The 20,220-nt window shown below is 51.1% G+C and overlaps 1 protein-coding gene and 1 long non-coding RNA gene across 4 annotated transcripts in view; both read right to left on the bottom strand.

Moving 5' to 3' along the window:
• The window catches only part of PRPSAP1 (phosphoribosyl pyrophosphate synthetase associated protein 1), a 29,589-nt gene extending 22,782 nt beyond the window's left edge, over positions 1 to 6,807 (bottom strand). The window contains exon 1 of one of the 3 annotated variants that reach the window (XM_059378892.1): positions 5,315 to 6,807. In XM_059378892.1, the coding sequence (XP_059234875.1) occupies positions 5,315 to 5,487 (173 nt within the window). In that variant the 5' untranslated portion in view covers positions 5,488 to 6,807. The remainder of the gene's footprint in view (positions 1 to 5,314) is intronic. The other 2 variants (XM_059378891.1, XM_059378893.1) reach the window with 2 other exon arrangements.
• A 12,241-nt stretch (positions 6,808 to 19,048) lies between these two features.
• LOC132003405 (uncharacterized) overlaps positions 19,049 to 20,220 on the bottom strand; it is a 4,898-nt gene continuing 3,726 nt past the window's right edge. Inside the window, exon 3 of the long non-coding RNA XR_009400185.1 lies at positions 19,049 to 20,010. This is a non-coding gene — a long non-coding RNA (uncharacterized LOC132003405). The remainder of the gene's footprint in view (positions 20,011 to 20,220) is intronic.

The raw sequence follows: 20,220 nt of genomic DNA, 5'->3' as shown, positions 1-20,220 counted from the left end.
CAGTTGGTTGAGCAGCTGCCTTCGGCTCAGGTCATGATCCCAGCGTCCTGGGATCGAGTCCCACATCGGGCTCCTTGCTCAGCAGGGAGCCTGCTTCTCCCTCTGCCTCTGCATGCCATTCTGTCTGCCTGTGCTCGCTTTCTCCCCCACTCTCTCTCTGATAAATAAATAAAAATCTTTAAAAAAAAAAAAAAAAAAATGATATTAAGGAATTAACAGCATCAAAGGTTTTTGTTTTGTTTTGAAAGATTTTATTTTTAAGTGAGCTCTACACCCAATGCGGGGCTTGAACTCATGACCTGGAGATCAAGAGCTGTATGATCCCCGGACTGAGCCAGCCATGCACCCCTGTGGCAGGCTTTTTTTAAATCAGCTGGCAATATCACTTTGATGAGTGAAACACTATGATGTAGGGTAGATCTGCTTAGAAATACTCCCGCAGCTACGCAGTGGAGCAGCGGTCAAGGACACGGGGACTGAGGACGACGGGGGCTTTCAGGGCTCTGAGGGCACGTCAGTGGCAAGGCCTTCCGGCCCACTCTCCGCCGTTTCCGAGGCCGGGCGTTCTCGCACCCCGGCAGGTGGCCGCTCTCTCTCAAGTCTGCTGTGGCTACCCTGAGAAAGGAGACGTGTGCGGATTTCCAAAGAAATGATGATTCCGTGACAGGTTTGGAGATGAAGGAGGATGAGATCTTGCAGAACACGAAGTGATGTCGGGACGCAAAGAATTTCTTTCCATGGAAGTCTGTCACCGACCTGTGTCCCCCAACTATGAAACATGAATGCTGGGGTATGCAATATTTCTCTTGATAAACAATTAAGAAATAGTGTGCACAGTATAAATAAGTAAATAAATAAATAAACTTATTGCGGTCAGCCTTGGAATACTATTCACCCTTAGAAATGGAATGAGGGGGGCGCCTGGGTGGCTCAGTGGGTTAAGCTGCTGCCTTCAGCTCAGGTCATGGTCACAGGGACCTGGGATCTGGCCCCACATCGGGCTCTCTGCTCAGCGGGTAGCCTGCTTCCCTTTCTCTCTCTCTGCCTGCTTCTCTGCCTGCTTGTGATCTCTGTCTGTCAAATAAATAAAATAAAAATAAAAATAAAAAAAAGAAAGAAAGAAAGAAATGGAATGAGGGGTGCCTGGGTGGCTCAGTCAGTTAAGGGTCCTGGGATGGAGTCCCACATCAGGCTCCCTGCTCGGCGAGGAGTCTGCTTCTCCCTTTGCCTGCTGGGCCCCCCAAACCGCTTGCACTCATGTTCTCTCTAACAAATAAATAAAATCTTAAAAAAGGGGATGCCTGGGTGGCTCAGTTGGTTGGACGACTGCCTTCGGCTCAGGTCATGATCCCGGAGTCCCGGGATCGAGTCCCACATCGGGCTCCCAGCTGCATGGAGAGTCTGCTTCTCCCTCTGACCTTCTCCTCGCTCATGCTCTCTCTCTCACTGTCTCTCTCTCAAATAAATAAATAAAAATCTTTAAAAAAAAAAAAAAAAATCTTAAAAAAGAAATGGAATGAACTTCTGATACATGCTGTAATACGAACCCTGAAAAAATTATTCCAAGTAAAAAGGTCAGACACAAAAAGACAAATGTTGCGTGATTCCATTTATAAGAGGTACTTAGGGGGTGCCTGGGTGGCTCAGTGGGTTAAGCCTCTGCCTTTGGCTCAGGTCATGATCCCAGGGTCCTGGGATTGAGCCCCACATTGGGCTCCCTGCTCAGCAGGGAGCCTGCTTCCTCCTCTCTCTCTGCCTGCCTCTCTGCCTACTTGTGATCTCTGTCTGCCAAATAAATAAATAAAATCTTTAAATATATATATGTACATATATATGTATATTATATATATTTGCCTATTCTAAGTACCTTTTATATATATAAATATTTAATATATAAATATATATTTATATATAATATATTATTATATATTATATATAATGTTTATATATAAAAGAGGTACTTAGAATGGGCAAATTCAGACACAGAAAGTAGAAAAGAAATTACCAGGGACTGGGAGGGAAGGAACTGGGACTTAATTGGATATGGAGTTTCTGTTCAGCATGATGAGAAAGTTCTGGAAATAGATCCCAGTAACAAATATACAACACCGTAGAGGTACTTAATGCCACCGAATTATACACTTAAAAATGGTTAAATAGGGGGCGCCTGGGTGGCTCATTGGATTAAGCCACTGCCTTCGGCTCAAATCATGATCTCAGGGTCCTGGGATCGAGTCCCGCATCGGGCTCTCTGCTCTGCTTCCCTCTCTCTCTCTCTGCCTGCCTCTCTGTCTACTGTGATCTCTCTCTGTCAAATAAATAAATAAAATCTTTAAAAAAAAAATGGTTAAATGGTACATTTTATGTTATGAATATTCTACCACATTAAAAAAGAAAAAAAACCTCCTGGGTGCCTGCATGGCTCAGTTGGCTAAGCAACTGCCTTCAGCTCAGGTCATGATCCCAGGGTTGTGGGATCAAGCACCACATCAGGCTCTCTGTTCAGTGGGGAGTCTGCTTCTCCCTCTCCCTCTGCCTGTGCTCTCCGTCAAATAAATAAAAATAAAATCTAAAAATATACTCCTTAGGGGGGCGCCTGGGTGGCTCAGTGGGTTAAAGCCTCTGCCTTCAGCTCAGGTCATGATCCCAGGGTCCTGGGATCGAGCCCCGAGAGGGGCTCTCTGCTCAGCAGGGAGCCTGCTTCCTCCTCTCTCTCTGCCTGCCTCTCTGCCTACTTGTGATCTCTGTCTGTTAAATAAATAAAATTCTTTTTTTTTTTTTTAAAGATTTTATTTATTTACTTGTCAGACAGACAGAGGGAGAGAGAGCGAGTGAACACAGGCAGACAGAGAGGCAGGCAGAGGCAGAGGGAGAAGCAGGCTCCCTGCCGATCAAGGAGCCCGATGCGGGACTCGATCCCAGAACCCTGGGATCATGACCTGAGCTGAAGGCAACTGCTTAACCAACTGAGCCACCCAGGCGTCCCAATAAATAAAATTCTTAAAAAAAAAAAAAAAAAATACTCCTTAGGGTACCTGGCTGGCTCAGTCAGTAGAGCATGTAACTCTTGATCTCCTGGTAATGAGTTCAAGCCCCATGCTGGGTACAGAACTCACTTAACAAAACAAACCTCCAGCCAAACAAAGGTGAAAGATGGGTAAAGTAAATGTAGTAAGATGAACAAAAAGTTTCTAAATTAAAGCTGGATAAAGGACACAGGAGGTTAATTCTAACACATGTGTAACTTATCCTGGGAAGGTAACCCACCTAACTTCTTATTGATTAAAGTGCATAACCAGAAAAGTTTGAAAATCCTTGCTTGGAAGTTCAGATTCAAAAGCAATCATGGAAATAAAATATAACCTCAGGGGCCTTCAAAGTTTGTTTAGTGGTAAAGGCCTTTCTTTCAAAATTTTACTTGGAAACTCCAGATATGAAACGGATGAAGTATTTACAAATATTATTTACAGTAATTTAAAACATTTCTGGAACAAGGTGCAGAAGAACCTAATATTTTAAAAAAGCAAAAGCAGGGTCACCTGGGTGGCTCAGTGGGTTAAAGCCTCTGCCTTCGGCTCAGGTCATGATGTCAGGGTCCTGGGATGGAGCCCCGCATCGCCTCTCTGTTCAGCAGGGGGCCTGCTTCCCTCTCTCTCTCTCTCTCTCTGCCTCTCTGCCTACTTGTGATCTCTGTCTGTCAAATAAATAAATAAATAACATCTTTAAAAATAAATAAATAAATAAATAAATAAGCAAAACCACTGACCTTTTAAATGTGCCCTCCTCCCTCAGCAAGGTCACTGTGGTAAAATCTGACCCAAAATAAACAAATATGAGCTTTATATTTGAAGTTAGCATTTTAGTTGGCCTCAAAAGCCAAACATTTATCAAGGATTAGAAACAAACTTGGTAGTAGATTGCAAAAGGATTTACTCTTCTTATCTCACTTAAAACTCCAACTGAAAAGAACATAGGTCTTACTAAGAAAATCTGTCCAGAGTTTCCCTCTCACATTTCCATCTAGGATCTAAAAACGGGTTCTTAGAATTATTTATCAACTCTGAAAAATCCAGAGGGACACTAATGTAAATTGTTTAAATACAAAAATGACTTTTTTTTTTTTTTGACAGAGAGAGAGATCCGAGGCAGGCAGAGAGAGAAGGGGAAGCAGACTCCCCGATGAGCAGAGAGCCCGATGCCGGGTTCGATCCCAGGACCCTGAGATCATGACCTGAGCCAAAGGCAGAGGCTTAACCCACTGAGCCACCCAAGTGACCCCCAAAATGACTTCAAATGTTGAAAAACAAGCTATTCATTTTATATCTTAGGCCTGTCACAAGTTTATCTGGAAAGGGTTCCTAAGGCCTTTCCTTTACATTAGAGCTCTGGGACTCTCCAACAGAGCCAGCTAGAAAAGAAGTATTATTCAGAGGCCCACTGTGAGCCTCTGCTCTGCTACATGCTTTACCTACATTATTTTCTTCATGCTTAGGGTGTTCCCGCCCCACAGACAGCACGGTGCTTATCTCACCCAGGAAAGTCACCAAAATCAAGTCTCTTGCCCAGCGCCACAGAGCTAGTAAGGGGCAAGACCCAAAAGGCATCTCAGAGCTGTCAGACTCCAGAAGCCACTTGAGATCGCACGCTTCTTTGGGTTAAAATCACAAGAAAAGGCAGACTTGACCTCAAGTGATTGAATCTAAAGTCGACTTAGGAACACAGTTAGACTTCCTTCTACCACTAACTCCGACAAATCTGCCTGTCCTCTGCCCTGCCTTCCACCTCGGCTTCCTTGGTGCATCCCACACCCTCGACCTGCAAAGCCTGGCAGCCGCCCCCTAATGCCGCCGCCCCCCAAGCGTGGCAGTTCCCCTGGCGCCGCCAGGCCCGGTCGTGCGTGTCCCAGCTCCCGGACCTGCGGGCCTCGGGCCCACCGACGAGACCTGGGAGTGGCGACGACCGGTCTCCGAGGTCAACTTCCACCGCGAGGCCGGGAGCCGCACTCGGAGCCCCCCCCCCCCACGCCCGGTCCAAGCGTCCCCTCCGGGGGTGATGACAACCTCCCCCTTCCCCGGCCCGGGAAGCGGGAGTCGGGGGGAGGGAGGGAGGGCGAGCGGTGCAAGGAAGCCGGCGCGGGCAGAAGTCAGAGAGCCGGCGCAACGCGTCCCCGCCGCAGAAGGGCCACCCGCAAGGGTCGGTCCCGCCCAGAACCCGCAGGCCCGCGGCTCGACGGCCCCGGCCGCAGGGCGACGCGCAGGAAGGGGCGCCCCGGACGCCCCCGGCCGGGGCCCCGCCCCCGCCCCCGCTCCCTTACTCGGTGATGCGCTTGGCCAGCTCGGTGCAGGCGGCCGTGGAGTTGGCCGAGAAGACTCGGTAGCCGGTGCGGGCGGCGTTCATGGCCGGGCGGGCGGCGGGGCGGGCTCGCGGGGCGCGGAGGGTCGAGGACGCGGAGAGCGGGGGCAGCAGCAGCAGCAGCTTCTTGGGCATCGTCCGGCCCGAGGCGCGGTTACGGCCGGCCGGCGCCCGGGGCGGCTCAGCTCGAGGCGGCCGCGAGGCGCGGGGTCCGGCCGCGGAAGGCGCCGAGACCCCAGGCAGCGCAGGGGAGAGGCCCGAGACCCTCACGGTCCTCCCACCCGAGGCCGCCAAGGGCTGGGGCGGAACCCACGCTCGCCGCGACCGGCGTATCAGCCACCTCGGAGCCAGCGGCGAGGACACCGCCCCCTCTCGGACTCCGAGAGGCGCCGGCTAGAGCGTCCCCGGGGCCGCCATCTCAGATGAGGGCAGGGCCGTGGGCACCTCTTCTAAAGCTTGTCCTGCTCGGGGAAGCCTCACGAATCGCTCCGCCGCTTGCTTTTGTCGCTCCACGGGAGCTCTTCTGCTCTCAAATTCTTGGGCGGTGCGACCTGATTTGATAGTGGTCCCAGCCGTGGCCAGCTTTTCTGCCAGGATCCAAAATGTCTGCGTCCGAAGAGGCTGACGCTCTAGCTCCGCGCCTCTATGCTCACACAGCCTGAACGCCTGGCGAGGCTGGAGCGCGGAGCTGGGGTTGATTGGAAAAGTGGAGGCGGGGTGGTTTTCCGCGGGTTACCGCGCAGCCCCAGAAGTGGTGCGGGGACCCGAGTCTCATCTTTATGCCCCAAACAGCCTCTAACCTCGTATCTGCACCCGAGGCAAAGTTCCTTGAGCGGGTCCAAGGACTCGTGCCAGTTGCTGCTCCGCTCTCCATCATGGAAGCCCTTCCTCCTCCTCCACCTGCTCTCGTCCCTCGAAGACCTATTCGGAGTAGCATCTGCTCCTCAGGGTCTTGCTAGATCGCCTCAATCACTGTAACCCACCCTCCGCCCCCGGACTGTACCGCGTATGCTGCCACGCACAGCGGCTTGTGTTTTATTTACCATCGTGAACCATCTGTCTCTCCAACTAGGACATTGGGGCAAGACTGTGTATATTTTGGGGTTCCGATTGCCCAGGGCCCAGGGCAGACAGGGGCCTAGAGGCACGCAGTCAATGCATGTTGAGCGAGACCCAAGAAGTGGAAGGAGGGGAGCCTTTGGGCCACCAGTAACCAGCTGCCCCAGGATCTGGGACGGAGGCTTGTGTCGTGCTTCTCAACACACCCGGTACCATCTGATGCAAATATCTTCTAGGGGCTCTGCATGCCGTGACACTGGGCCTGAGGGAATAATAGATTGTGACTCATGACCTCAGGAAGGCTCACAGTTCCGAAGCTTCAGGATCTGGAAACTGAACCACCCTGGGGCCCATAGCTGCCTGATCTGCATTCTGCTGGCTTTCCAGAATGACTGCCCAACCCACCCCCTCCCTCCCCTTGGGACGGGTTAAATAAAAATAAAATAAAATAAAATAAAATGAAAAAATTTTTTAAAGCCCATGAGCTAAAACAGCCTAAGCCAAATTATTATTATTGTTTAAAGATTTTGTGTATTTATTTTAGAGAGAGAGAGAGAGTGCTTGAGTGGGGTTGGGGGTGGCAAGGGGCAGAGGGAGAGAGAGAGAAAATCTTAAGCAGGCTCCATGCGGAGCCCGGAGCCCAATGTGGGGCTCCATCCCGCATCCTGAGATCACAACCTGAGCCAAAACTAAGAGTTGGATGCTTAACCAACTGGGCCTCCCAGGTACCCCCAAATTATTTAACCATAAACCGTGTCACCTTTTTTTTTTTTTAAGATTTTATTTATTTGACAGAGCAATCACAAGGAGGCAGAGAGGCAGATAGAGAGAGAGGAGGAAGCAGGCTCCCTACTGAGCAGAGCCCAATGTGGGGCTCCATCCCAGGACCCTGAGATCATGACCTGAGCCGAAGGCAAAGGCTTTAATCCACTGAGCCACCCAGGTGCCCCTCACCTTTTTTTATTTTTAATCTTTTTTTTTTTTTTTTTTTTTTTTTTTTTTTTTTTTTTAGTAATCTCTACACCAAACATGGGACTCAAACTCACAACCCTGAGGCCAAGAGTCACAAACTCTACTGACTGAATTCGCAAGGGGCCCCAAGCCTCAGTCCCTTCTAAAACAAAAGGAAACCACTTCCCTTCACATTTTCCTATCTGTGTCCCCCAGAACCCCTGTACCATGTTCATGTCCTCAAGTCTCCTTAAACTGTAGCTCCTCCTCTATTTCCTCTGTGCATGAACATGACCATGAGGTTCCCAGCCAATAAATCCCACGATTTATCATCTTTTACTCTTTTCTTTCCCTCACTTTCTACATCTATCCACTTACCCATGTGTTAACATTTACTCAACACCTGCTATTTGCCAGGTCCGTTTTAGGTGTTTGGGATACTTTAGGGGAAAAAAAAAAAAAAAAAAAAAAAAAGACAAAACCTCCTACCCTGGAGGGGTACAATCTATCAGAAGAGAGATTTTTTTTAAAAAATGAACAAACACAATAAATGAATAACTTAGGTAATCTGATAGCAGGTGCATTTTCCCCCTCTTGCTGCAGTAACAAACTGCCACAAATAGAGTGGCCTAAAACAACACAAATGTAGGACCTTCCAGTCCTGGAGGCCATAAACCCTAAAATCAAGGTGTTGGCAGGGCTGCATTCTTTCTGGAGGTTCAGGAGGAGAATCTGTTTCCTTGTCTTTTTCGCTCTCCAGGGGCTACATGCATTCGTGGCTGGTGGCCCCTGTCTTGAAAACCAGCATCTTCAAACCTCTCTGTGTCTCTGTTCTGTGCTCCCATGGTCATGTGCTTCCCCACTCTGACACTCCTGTCTCTGATAAGGACCCTTGTGATTTCACTGGACCCAACAGGATATGCCGTATCATCTCCCCAGTAGAGGACCTTCACGTCACATCTGTGAAGTCCCTATCACCAATCAAAGTAACCTCTTTACAGGTCCTGGGGAGAGGATGTCAGCATCTTATTCTGCCTACTGCAGAGGGCAAAAAGCAACCCTGCGGGTTCCTTTGAAGTGACCTCTTTCTCATCCGGGACCTCCTCCACTTAACCTGTCCTGAGAATCACCCGATGGATGGGAGTCTATGCTTCCTTCTGCTGCTTCTGATTCAACAAGTTTGGAAAAGACTAAGTAATGGATTCTGCACATAAACTGGAGCAAGCTTTGCATATACAGGTGTGCTAGCGACTTCCCTCAAAACCTATCTGTGGCTGCCTGGCACTTTTAGGATAAAGACACGCCGCCTTGTGAAGGTGCCCATTTCCGTGTCTTCAGTTTTATCCTCTTATTCTTCCAGTCAGCATCAACCTGATTGGTCTCATCTAGCTCGGCATTGGCCTTGTCCCCTGCTGCCACAGGGCTTTTGCACATGCTGTTCTCTCCCCTCCTTACCACCTGCTCTGCTCTTATTCGTCCTCGGCCCTAGAGTGCCTTCTCAGACCTCTCTGACCAGATCAAAGTCCCCTAGTATTGGCTCTCCCAGCAATATGTGCTTCTCTCTTAGACGCTGGTCACACTGGCAAATTTATATTTTGTAAAGACCACCAGTTGTGACCCTGTATACTTTCTCCCTTCTTCCTATTACCAGCCCAGCTGGGGTCCTGGCCCAGCCTTCCTGATACAAGCCCCTTGACCACGTTGGGCCAGTTGAAGGAGAACAGAAGTGATGTGTGCTATGCCCTGGCCTCTCCTCCCCCTGGTCTTCCACTGTCAGGAAATGACAACCCCAGGGACATCTACTGTGCATCCCGAGACAGAAGATGTCACTGGCTGACCTGGCCAGCTTTAGACCACCCACCCCTGCTCTGGTTACACACGCAGGTGAGGACAGGACGGCTGGGAGAACAGCTCAGCCTGTCCCCGACTGATCCCCACTGGTTGGGTGATTGTTTATCTCCCTCCTAGATTTAACTCCCCACAGCAGGGACAGCTCTGTTCCTCCTTGCGTCCCTATCTGTGGACTGGATCCGTCTGAATCCAGCAGGTGTGGCCAGCCCATCTTGGTTGTAGGCGTCTCTGATAAGAAATCACAGAATGTAAGATTGCAAAGTACTCACCTTCCCAAGCCCAGTGCCAAAGTTCCTACAGACACCCCTTGTCCTCCACTGATGAGATGGGGAGGAAAGCCATGAAAGATGAATTTGAGATAGCCGTTTGGGAGCCATCTCACGGTCCCCAGACTCCCAGACTGTCCCAGGATGAAGCTGAGATTTGGGCACCTGCTGTCACCAGAAGCACCCTCAGCTGAGGTGGTTAATCTCAGCCTGGGATCAAGAAGAGCAGAGCTGTGTTCTGTTTTAATGTGATGCTTCAATGAAAAATGAACATTTGGGGGCGCCTGGGTGGCTCAGTTGGTTGAGCATCTGGGTGTTGATTTCACCTTGGGTTGTGATCTTAAGGTCATGAGATCAAGCCCTGCACTGGACTCCGTGCTGAGCAGGGAGCCTGCTGGAGATTTTCCCTCTGCCTCTGCCTCTGCCCCTCCCTGCCACTGCGTGTGTGTTCTCTCTCTTTAAAAAAAAAAAAAAAAAAAAAAAAATTAAATTAAATTTAAAGCGGGGTGCCTGGGTGGCTCAGTGGTTTAAGCCTCTGCCTTCAGCTCAGGTCATGATCTCAGGGTCCTGGGATCGAGCCCCACACCGGGCTCTCTGCTCAGCGGGGAGCCTGCTTCCCCCTCTCTCTCTGCCTGCCTCTCTGCCTACTTGTAATCTCTCTCTGTCTATCAAATAAATAAATAAAAATCTTTTAAAAAAAATTTAAAGCAAAAAAGGCAATCTCTATGCCTGATATGAGGCTCGAACTCACAACCCCGGAATCAAGAGTCGCACACTCCACCAACTGAGCCAGCCAGGTGCTCCCCCCAACTTTATTTTCTATGTAAATAATTAATGTAGCATCCAGATGTCTCCCAAAATCTGTCTGGGAAAAGTTATCCCCAGTGCCTATCCCAGGGCCGCGGCACATAGTAGGTGCTCTACATGTATTTGTAGACTCAGTGAGTGATACTGGCTGATAGCTGTTGGTCTCTCATTTTGGCCAGCGGTCCCCTTGCTTCCACCTTCCGTCCTTCTCCTCCTCCGGTAGTTTGCGCCCACCCGCCACATCTGTGCCCCAGATCCCCCGGTTAAAGGCCTCCAGGGCTTTCCACTTGCCTACGAGCCCAAACGCATCAGCCTGACCTGGCCTAAGTCTCCCTGCCCATCTGGTTTCCCACCTTGGGCCACACGTTGGGTATGTGGCTTCCGGAACAGTTTGCCGTTTGTTGAAAATAACACAGTTTCGTGGTTTCTTGTAGGTCAACATCTTCGTCATTGCTGCTGTGATTTCTTCTTTGTTCTGTTTGTAGAAGCGTGTCATGTGATTTTCAAACTTGGGGAAATTTCTAGTGATCTCATGCTGACTTCTCACATAATCCCATTTGGTGAGGGAGCTCCGAGTGTTTTCTCTGCGGAGGTGCATGGACTTTCTGGAGCCTGTGATTTGATGTCTTTCAACAGATTTGAAAATTCTTGGCCGAGTTTCTTCAAAGATTGCTTCTGTCTCATTCTCTCTTCTTCCGGGACTCCCTTTTCATCCTGTCCCATGTGTCTCCTGCTAGTCTCTGCCCGGTTACTTGGAGTCCTGCCCAGGTATAGGCACCGTTTAAGAGTCAGTCGGCAACTGGAAAATAATTTGTTCGTGGATTTGGGCAGTTATGACCTCTCCAAGGACTTTGACCCCTAAAGTCCCAGGCACTTTGGCGGCCCAGATTCTGACAGCTGTCTGTCGTTTTAGTTAAAACTGCTGCTTTCTGGGGCGCCTGGGTGGCTCAGTGGGTTAAAGCCTCTGCCTTCAGCTCAGGTCATGATCCCAGGGTCCTGGGATCAAGCCCCGCATCGGGCTCTCGCTCGGCAGGGAGCCTGCTTCTCCGTCTCTCTCTGCCTGCCTTTCTCCCTACTTGTGATCTCTGTCTGTCAAATAAATAAATAAATAAATAAAATCTTTAAAAAACAAAAACAAACAAACAAAAAAACTGCTGCTTTCTGCTTGGACATTACCACCCCCCATGCCCAGCGTGGACATGAAGACGCCCTCAGGGAAGAGGCTGGGTAACTGGAAATTTCGGTTACTTTGCTCCCCTGTGATGGTGCATCCGTCACAGCTCTCAAGTTTGCTCTCCAGGGCCAAATATTTAACAGATTCGTCCCAATTTTCTCCAGTGGGGCCGGCAGTTTCTACCAACTTCTCTATCACAGTGGACCCGGAAGTCCTGACTGTCTTTGGACGTGATGTCTGGGCTGAGAAGGCCTGTTCTTGGGGTCAACCATCTGGAAAGCTCCTTCTTGTGCTTGAACACTCTGCTTCGGCTTTTCCTTTCCTTGGCTGGTCCTGGCTTCTGTCCCCAGCCTCTGTAGGACTGCAGGGAGAACCTTCCCGGCTCCCAGGGCAGCTAACCTGCGCTGGCTTTGGCCAGTGGGGGGTGCTGGCAGGAGGCTGGAGGTAGGAGGAAGAAGTGGGGTCTGTCTTTCCTTGCTGGCTGCTCCGCCGGGGATCTTACCATCAGCTGCTCCTTCTCCATGACTCCCGGGCCCATTACACATGAACTCCATGCTTTTGGCCTTGACCTTCACTTTTGCCCAGGGCTCTGCCCGTCATCTCTCCTGGCTGTCACTCTGCACCAGATTGCCTCACAGCCCCCTGGTTGGCTTCTCAGCCTCTTCCTGCATCGCTGTCACCTGTCGGCTACGTGCAGCTCCCTCCCTCCCTCCGTTTTGAACCTTCAGAATGGTTTCTCTTTTCCCAGTTGGACCCTAGCCCTCACCCTCGCCCTCCTCACGCTCCCGTGTGGCCCTTGCATTGGAACAGTTTGCCTGCCTGAGTCTTTGTTAAGGCAGAGGGTGAGCTGCAGAGATGCAAGGACCCCGGAAGACAGCGAGGGGTTCAAGTTTCTTGTCTCTCTCGGGTATTGGTACACTAGGGTCAGGCAGACTCTGCTCCACAAAGTCATCCAGGGACCCCGGTGAGCCGGTGGCCCTGCCAATCTCATTATCGGGCTTGCCAGGTGCTCTGGGCAGCCCCTCTCCCATCCCTCGGGAGGAGTGGGGGAAAGTCCAGGCCGAGGCAATTTCTTTTAGACAGCTGTTGGGAAAGTTCCACGTGTAAATCTTCACAATCCACTTCTTTCTTTTTAAAGGATTTTATTTATTTATCTCACAGACAGAGATCACAGGCAGGCAGAGAGGCAGGCAGAGAGAGAGGAAGGGAAGCAGGCTTCCCGCTGAGCAGAGAGCCCAATGTGGGGCTCGATCCTAGGACCCTGAGATCATGACCTGGGCCGAAGGCAGAGGCTTTAACCCACTGAGCCACCCAGGCGCCCCTTCTTCACATTCCATTAGCAAAACTCAGTCCTGGGGTGACCCCAGCTGCAAAGGAGGCAGGAGTCGTTCACCTCTAGCTGGGCAGCCATGTGCTCCAGAAAAGGGGAGACAAGGTCTGGGGTTAACCAGTTAGTCCCTCCATAGTGCCCCCTACTGTCCTTGAGCTCCTGGAGCGGTTGCTGCCACGTGGTCCCATTACTGGGTCCTGCCGGGTTAGCACAGCCCCTGGGGCACAGTCAGTGTTTGATAAAGGCTTTGTCGGAGAAGGGAGAGCCAAATGCTCCTGGGGACCCATCTCCCAGCCCTGCCAGGGCTTTGCAGCAATTCCAGGATGCCTCGGGGCAGCTGATGGTCCGGCCCTCGGTCGGTGGTGGTCGGTCGGTGGTGGTCGTGCCTCAGCATCCTGTCCGGGGGCGGAGGTGGGGGCGGTCTTGGCGTTAGTCTGGTTTAACCTCCCCTCTTTCCCAGGTAGGCGTGTCTTCCTGCTGAGGGGCCGGGATGCTCACAACGCCTCGCACTCTTCGCCCTGAGCGGCCCCCAGGCTGGTGTCACATCTCAGGGGCTTCCCTGAGGAGAGGAGGGAAGTGACAGCACGGCCCAGCCCGCCTCTCAGTGCCCAGAGGAAAAACCCAGAACTGAGAGCAGCCACTCCCTTTAGCCGCAGGGAGGTGCGAAGCGACCCGAGTGCCACGACAGCTGACTGAGCGATGGCCCCTCCACGCGGTGGACTGTTGGGCAGCCCTCCAAAAGTTGTCTTCTTAAGGAACCCTTGATGATCTGCGGCTGGAACGATGTGGCAAGAAACCGATTCACAGATGGACGTCGCGGAGGGGGCACCCGGGAGGCTCAGCCGGTTGAGTGCTGAGCTCCCGACTGGGGGTCTCCTGGTCGCAAGATGGAGCTCAGCGCTGAGCAGGGAGCCTGCTTGAGATTCTCTCTCCTTCTCCCTCTGCCCCCCCCCCCCCAAATAAAATAAATAAATCTTTAAAAAAAGAAGAAGAAGAAGAAAAGAAACGATCTGTGGCAGGGGTGCTGCTGGGTGGTTCAGTCAGTTAAGCATCTGACTCTTAATCTTGGCTCAGGTCTCGATCTTGGGTCATGAGTTCAAGCCCCCCTTTGGGCTCCACACTGGGCATGGAGCCTACTTTAAAAAAAGAAAAAAGAAAGAGAGAGAAGAAAATTGACCTGTGTGTATTTTTGTGGAGACAAAGTGAGCGCTGACAGATCTCCCCCGTGTTTCAAAGTGGCCCGGGTTGAGGGCTGCCCCCTCCCGGGCCCTCTCACCGCTCACGCTGCGGGGGGGGGGGGGGGGGGGGGGCTTCAGCCTCCAGCCCCCACAGGCCTGGGTCCAGTGAGTCACCGGGCAGCCCAAAGAGCTGGGCTGTGAAAGCCCAGCCCCTCGCCACTCCCTGGGGACAACTCTGAGGGCTCCCCCGCTGTCCTGGGCTATAACCTGCTCAGTCACACAGCCCCCCACCCATGCCACCTTCCTTCCCTTACGTCTCCCCTCTCGTTGCTCCCTGGTTTCACGCCACATAAACTCCACACATTCTTGTCATGGTGCTTCCTGCTGCGGGACCTCAAGCTGAGACAGGGTTGTACCTACTAAGCTTCTGCTCATTTCTTTTCCTTGTGTGAATTCCTGGGGGTCTACCTTGGTTCATCTGATGTGTCCACTTGGCCTGGGCCACTGTGCCCAGGCATTTGGTTAAACATCTTTCTAGATAGTTCTGTGAAGGTTTTTTTTTTTTTTTCTTTAAAGATTTTATTTATTTCAGAGAGAGAGAGAGAGCATGAGAGGGGAGAAGGTCAGAGGGAGAAGCAGACTCCCCATGGAGCTGGGAGCCCGATGTGGGGCTCGATCCCAGGACCACGGGATCATGACCTGAGTCGAAGGCAGACGCTTAACCAACTAAGCCGCCCAGGGAAACTTTTTTTTTAAAGACTTTATTTTTAATTAATCTTTACACCCAGCATGGGTCTCAAACTCACAACCCTGAGATCAAGAGTCACCCATTCTACCAACTGAGCCAGCCAGGTGCCCCAGATGAAGGTAATTTTGGATCAGACATTTATTTATTTATTTATTTATTTGATTTTTTAAAGAATATTTTATTTATTTATTTGACAGAGAGAGACAGTGAGAGAGGGAACACAAGCAGGGGGAGTGGGAGAGGGAGAAGCAGACTTCCCGCTGAGCAGGGAGCCTGATGTGGGGCTCAATCCCAGGACCCCAGAATCATGACCTGAGCTGAAGGCAGATGCTTAATCAGCTAAGCCACGTAGGTGCCCCTCAGATTGACACTTAAACTGGTGGATTTTTGAGATTACCTTCTGTAATGTGGGTGGGCCACATCTAATCAGCTGAAGGCCTAGAATAGAACAGAGATTACCTCCCAGAACAAGAGGGAATTCTGCCAGCAGACTATCTTTGGACTCAGACTGCATCTCTTCCCTGAGTCTCCAGTCAGCCACCTTACCCCATCAGATTTTGGATGTCAATCTACATACAATGTTTATATTATATATAATGTTGGTTCTATTTCTCTGGAAAACTCTGACTGGTACAGGATCTGAAATTAGAAGAAAGGTGTCTCTCTCTCTCTCTCTTTTTTTTTTAGAGAGAGAGAGAGTGAGCTGTAGTGGAGGTGGGCACAGGCAGAGGGAAAGGGACAGAAAATCTTTTTTTTTTAATTTATTTGACAGAGAGAAATCACAAGTAGATGGAGAGGCAGGCAGAGAGAGAGAGAGGGGGAAGCAGGCTCCCTGCTGAGCAGAGAGCCCGATGCGGGACTCGATCCCAGGAGCCTGAGATCATGACCTGAGCCGAAGGCAGCGGCTTAACCCACTGAGCCACCCAGGCGCCCCAAGGGACAGAAAATCTTAAGCAGGCTCCATATCCAGCATGGAGCCCAATATGGGATTCGATCTCAGAACCCTGAGGTCATGACCTGAGTTGAAGTTAAGAGTCCGATGCTTAACTGACTGAGGCACCCAGGTGCCCCCCTCTGCTCATTTTGTAAAGAAGGTCTTCTCAAGCCTCAAGAAGTGAGGCTTCTTCCCTTGACCAGGTTCAGTCTTTCTGTTTCTCTGTAAGAGCCCTGTGATTCTTGAGGTGCCAGAGCCACAGAGGTGTTCCCACAAGAACAAAACCGCAAGGTGACATTTTCCATATTCAACCTAATTTCAGTCCTTAAGTGTAAAACAACGATCGTGCTGTTAGCGCACTGCCAATTCAGCACAAACAGTAGAAACAGGATCTCCTCTGTTCTAAAAACGTGAAGACGAGGCGGGTGCTGGACAGGTTCAGGTCGGGCGGGAAGAAGTGTCCAAGAAGGGTCTGAGTAAGACAAAGGGAGGATTGCTCAGCCTCGTCCCCCGATGGATGAATGATTTGGAAGACAAGGTCATCTTTGGAACAAAAGAGAACAGTTCAGGCAATGATTCAGGAATTTTGCCTCCACGATGCACCACTCCAACTTGAACTTTGGAAAAATATGAAGCCGCTCTCTGTTTTCTTTCTCCGAACAGGCCTCAGCAAGCTGAGACGGAATGATCTTTATTTCTAAAAATAATACCAACTTGGATCTCGGAGCTGATTCTCTCTATAGGACACCAGAAACCATGCTGGGGGCAAGAGCGAAATACTGAGCAGACAGAGCCAAGCACGCAGGGAGTGACCCTTCCCAACTTCAGCAAGGACAGTGGTAGGGAGCAGCTGCGGGGCTGGCCGCTGGAAAACCTGAAATGGAATCACAGTGAAGAGTCCTCAGTAGGACCGAACCCACCTCTCGCGGGGTTTTCAGTAACTCTTGCTGGAGGCCTTTGGAGGCACGACAAGGTCTCACAAATATCCATACGTCGTTGAAGACTTAGGTTCGAGGAGAAACCTTCTGGTGCTTTCTAGTGCCTTCTAGAGCTTCTGAGGAAGCTCCTTCCAAACAAGAGATGATTCCTTGCCCATATCACCACGTTTCTAGCAGCACTGGCAAGAGGAGGTCAAAGAGAAAGACAGGGAAGGAGGAAAAAAGCCGGAGGCGGAAGAGCCTGAGAAGGTAGGAGACGAACATGAAGGGGACAGGTTATAACAAGTCATGAACCAAATAATGGAGAAAGTCACGAGGTGCCTGACTCAAGTGTGCCACATTTCAGGTCCGAGAGGGTCTAGGCTCTTTAACAGTGAAAACCCCCAAACAGTACAAACACCCAGCGATAGCTACGGTCCATTCCCACACTGAGACGTTATGGGGAGTGGAGTCTCTTGTGGCCCCAGGGACTGTCCCAGAGGAAGCAGGTCGCAGAGAATGGGCGTGGTCTTGGAACCCAGATTCTGGGAGCCAACTCTTATCAGCTGCATGACCTTGAGCAAATAATTATATCTTCTTTTGCCTCCTTTTTTCTCCTATATGGCCGCGGTAGCAGTAGCTCCTACTAGAAGGGTTTGCGATGGGTAAGCTTGTTCATACATGTCAGGCAGTTAGAACAGGGTCTGGCTCATATGAGCTATCAAGTGAAGGGAGATGGGAAATGTTTATATGTATTTATTCGTCAGGAGGCCATCGGGAAAAGGAACCACATTCGTTACATTATTTTTATTTATTTATTTTTAAAGATTTTATTTATTTTTTTTTGAGAGAGTGAGAGCAAGAGAGCACAAGCAAGGGGAGTGGCAGAGGCAGAGGGAGAAGCAGACGCCCCCCTGAGCAGGGAGCCCGATGCGGGACTCGATCCTAGGACGCTGAGATCATCGCCTCAGCCAAAGGCAGAGGCTTAACCCATTGAGCCACCCAGGCACCCCCCACATCCATTGCTTTAGAATTATTTATTTATTTATTTATTTATTTATTTATTTATTTGTTGAGTCGTGGGGAGGGGCAGAGGGAGAAAGAGGAGACTTCAAGGCAGACTTCTCTGAGCACAGAGCCTGACTTGGGTTTCGATCTCATGACCCTGAGATGGAGACCTGAGCCAAAATTGAGGCAGACACTTAACCCACTGAGCTCCCCCCAGGTGCCCCAACAAAAAACTGAGTACAGAGAATAGGTGAAATGCATATCACACGACAAAAATGGGAGAAAACAGACCCTGAGGGGGTGAAGGGAGAGAGAGAAAAGCCAGGAAACTGGCCTCAGCCGGGTGATGGTGGATTGGCTGGTTGGGGGATGGGGGCGCTGCCTGAAGCCAGAGGAGTGGGACTCTTAGCAGATGGTTTGAAGATAGGCCAAGGTCGGGGGCCTGGGTAGCTCGATCAGTGAAGCATCTGCCTCGGGCTCAGGTTGTCATCTCCAGGTCCTGGGTCCAGAGTCCCTCAGGGGGCTCTCTGCTCAGCGGGGAGTCTGCTTCTCCCTCTCCCTCGGCCACGCTCCCCCTGCTTTGTGTGCGCGTGGGCACTCTCTTCTCTCAAATAAATATAATCTAAAAAAAAAAAAAAAAAGAAAAAGAAAAAAAAGGCTGAGGGGTGCCTGGCTGGCTCAGTCAGTAGAGTCTGTGCCTCTTGATCTCAGGGTTGTGAGTTTGAGCCCCAGGTGGGGTGTAGAGATTATTTAAAAGAAAGAAACTTTTAAAGCTAAAATAAAAAAAGAAAGGTAGGGCTGAATGAAAGTGTGGCCATAGGAGGGAGGAGACAGGACAGATGGGCATAATGGACCTCACCATAGGAGAAACGGTGTAGTCTAGCCCCAGCCGTGAGAGTGGGGGCTGAGGTCAGCTGAGGAAGCAGAATGTTCTAGGCCAGGGAGAGATGGTGACAGGGGTCCAGTTCTCAGATCCCAAGGTCCTCCCTGTTCTCAGAAGGAGTGGGAGCCGAGAAGATTGGAATTAGAGAGCAGAGTTGTCCCAGATGAGAAGAGGGCAGCCTCTCCCGCCCGCAGGACGGCACCAGAACTGGGAGGGCTTTGCAGGAGGCAGACAGGTGTTTGGGGAGGCTGTGTGGGGAGCTGGGGGAATGAGGACGCTGTGCCCGTCGGGGCCGGAGTCAGGGCTCCCCGGTCCATGAGGGGACAGCTCTGGGGTCTGATGCACCTGCAGTCCGTCTGGGTTCTGCTGGATCACCTGGGGCATTCCCTGTGTTTCTTCATCCGTAACACAGTTGACCATGACAGCACCGGCTCAGAGTTATGAGGTGGTGCGTGTATGACCAGCTAGAGGGAGGTGCCCAGTGAGGTCTTTCCTGTCTTCCAAGAATGACCTACCAGACCCCACTACCAAGAATAAAATGCATCCCACTTTTTTTAAAAAAATATTTTATTTATTTATTTGACAGACAGAGATCACAAGTAGGCAGAGAGACAGGCAGAGAGAGAGGAGGAAGCAGGCTCCCCGCTGAGCAGAGATCCTGATGTGGGGCTCAATCCCAGCACCCTGGCATCACGACCCGAGCTGAAGGCAGAGGCTTTAACCCACTGAGCCACCCAGGCGCCCCGTATCCCACATTTTAAGTTCAGAGGACTACCAGCTTATGGGCTGGCTGGAAGGTCACTCAGCACTGACGCTGCAAAGCCTTCTTGTAATCAAGAACTTGGCTGGCTTTTGTCCCCGGGGCCTGAGAGGTCACCTCTAAATCCTTGGAATTTCCCAAGTGACAAGAATGTCTGCTATTCATGGTGGGTTCCCCCAGCCCTCCCCTGCCAGATCACTGATGATAAACCACGTGATTTGAGCTCAATCTGCAGGGAACAGAGGGGGCTGGAGATTGCATTCAACTGGTGGCCGGTGATTTAATCAAGGGGCCTACACAGTGAAACCCCAATAAAACTCTTAGATCCCAAAGCTCAGGTGAGCCCTGCTGGGTGGTAACGCTCTGCGTGTTGTCACAGAGTGATGGGCAAGAATGTGTAACTCAGGGGAGCCCTTTGGGAGAGAGGGTCTCGTGGGCAGGCCTGTGGGGCCCCTGCTTGTCCCATCACGTCTACAAGGCACTGGCTCTGAACCAGGTCGTTTGGCAATGCCTGCAGACATTTTGGGTTACAAAGCCGGGGAGGAGCTACAGGCATCCAGTGGCCAGATGCCAGGGATATTGCTAAATTATGCCCAGGCCAGGACCCCAGGACAAAGAATGGTCCAGCCCCCCAAATGTCAATAGTGCTGAGAACGGGGAACTCCGCTCTAGAGACTGAGCTAGATCAGCAGTGAGTGAAGACCCAGAGCCGGGGACAACCACATCACGGCCACCGGCCAGGCACCAGAGGGAGCACATCCGGTTTCCTTCTCTCTTCTCGGCCTCAACCTCCTAGAAGCAAGCACAGAAGAAGGGGGCACAGAGATAGCAGACACATACGTGTCCCACACGCTTCTTCCCACTGGGGCCTCAGGCCTGGCCTGGGGAGGGGAAGGATGGGGCGCAATCTGAGAAAACTTTGACTTTTTAAAAAGAACAAGTGTTCGGGGCGCCTGGGTGGCTCAGTGGGTTAAGCCGCTGCCTTCGGCTCAGGTCATGATC

This window comes from Mustela nigripes, chromosome 16 (genome assembly GCF_022355385.1).
Source record: "Mustela nigripes isolate SB6536 chromosome 16, MUSNIG.SB6536, whole genome shotgun sequence".
Lineage (NCBI taxonomy): Eukaryota > Metazoa > Chordata > Mammalia > Carnivora > Mustelidae > Mustela > Mustela nigripes.
Note: the sequence above shows the minus strand (reverse complement) of the source record. Positions and strands in the feature narration are given on the sequence as shown.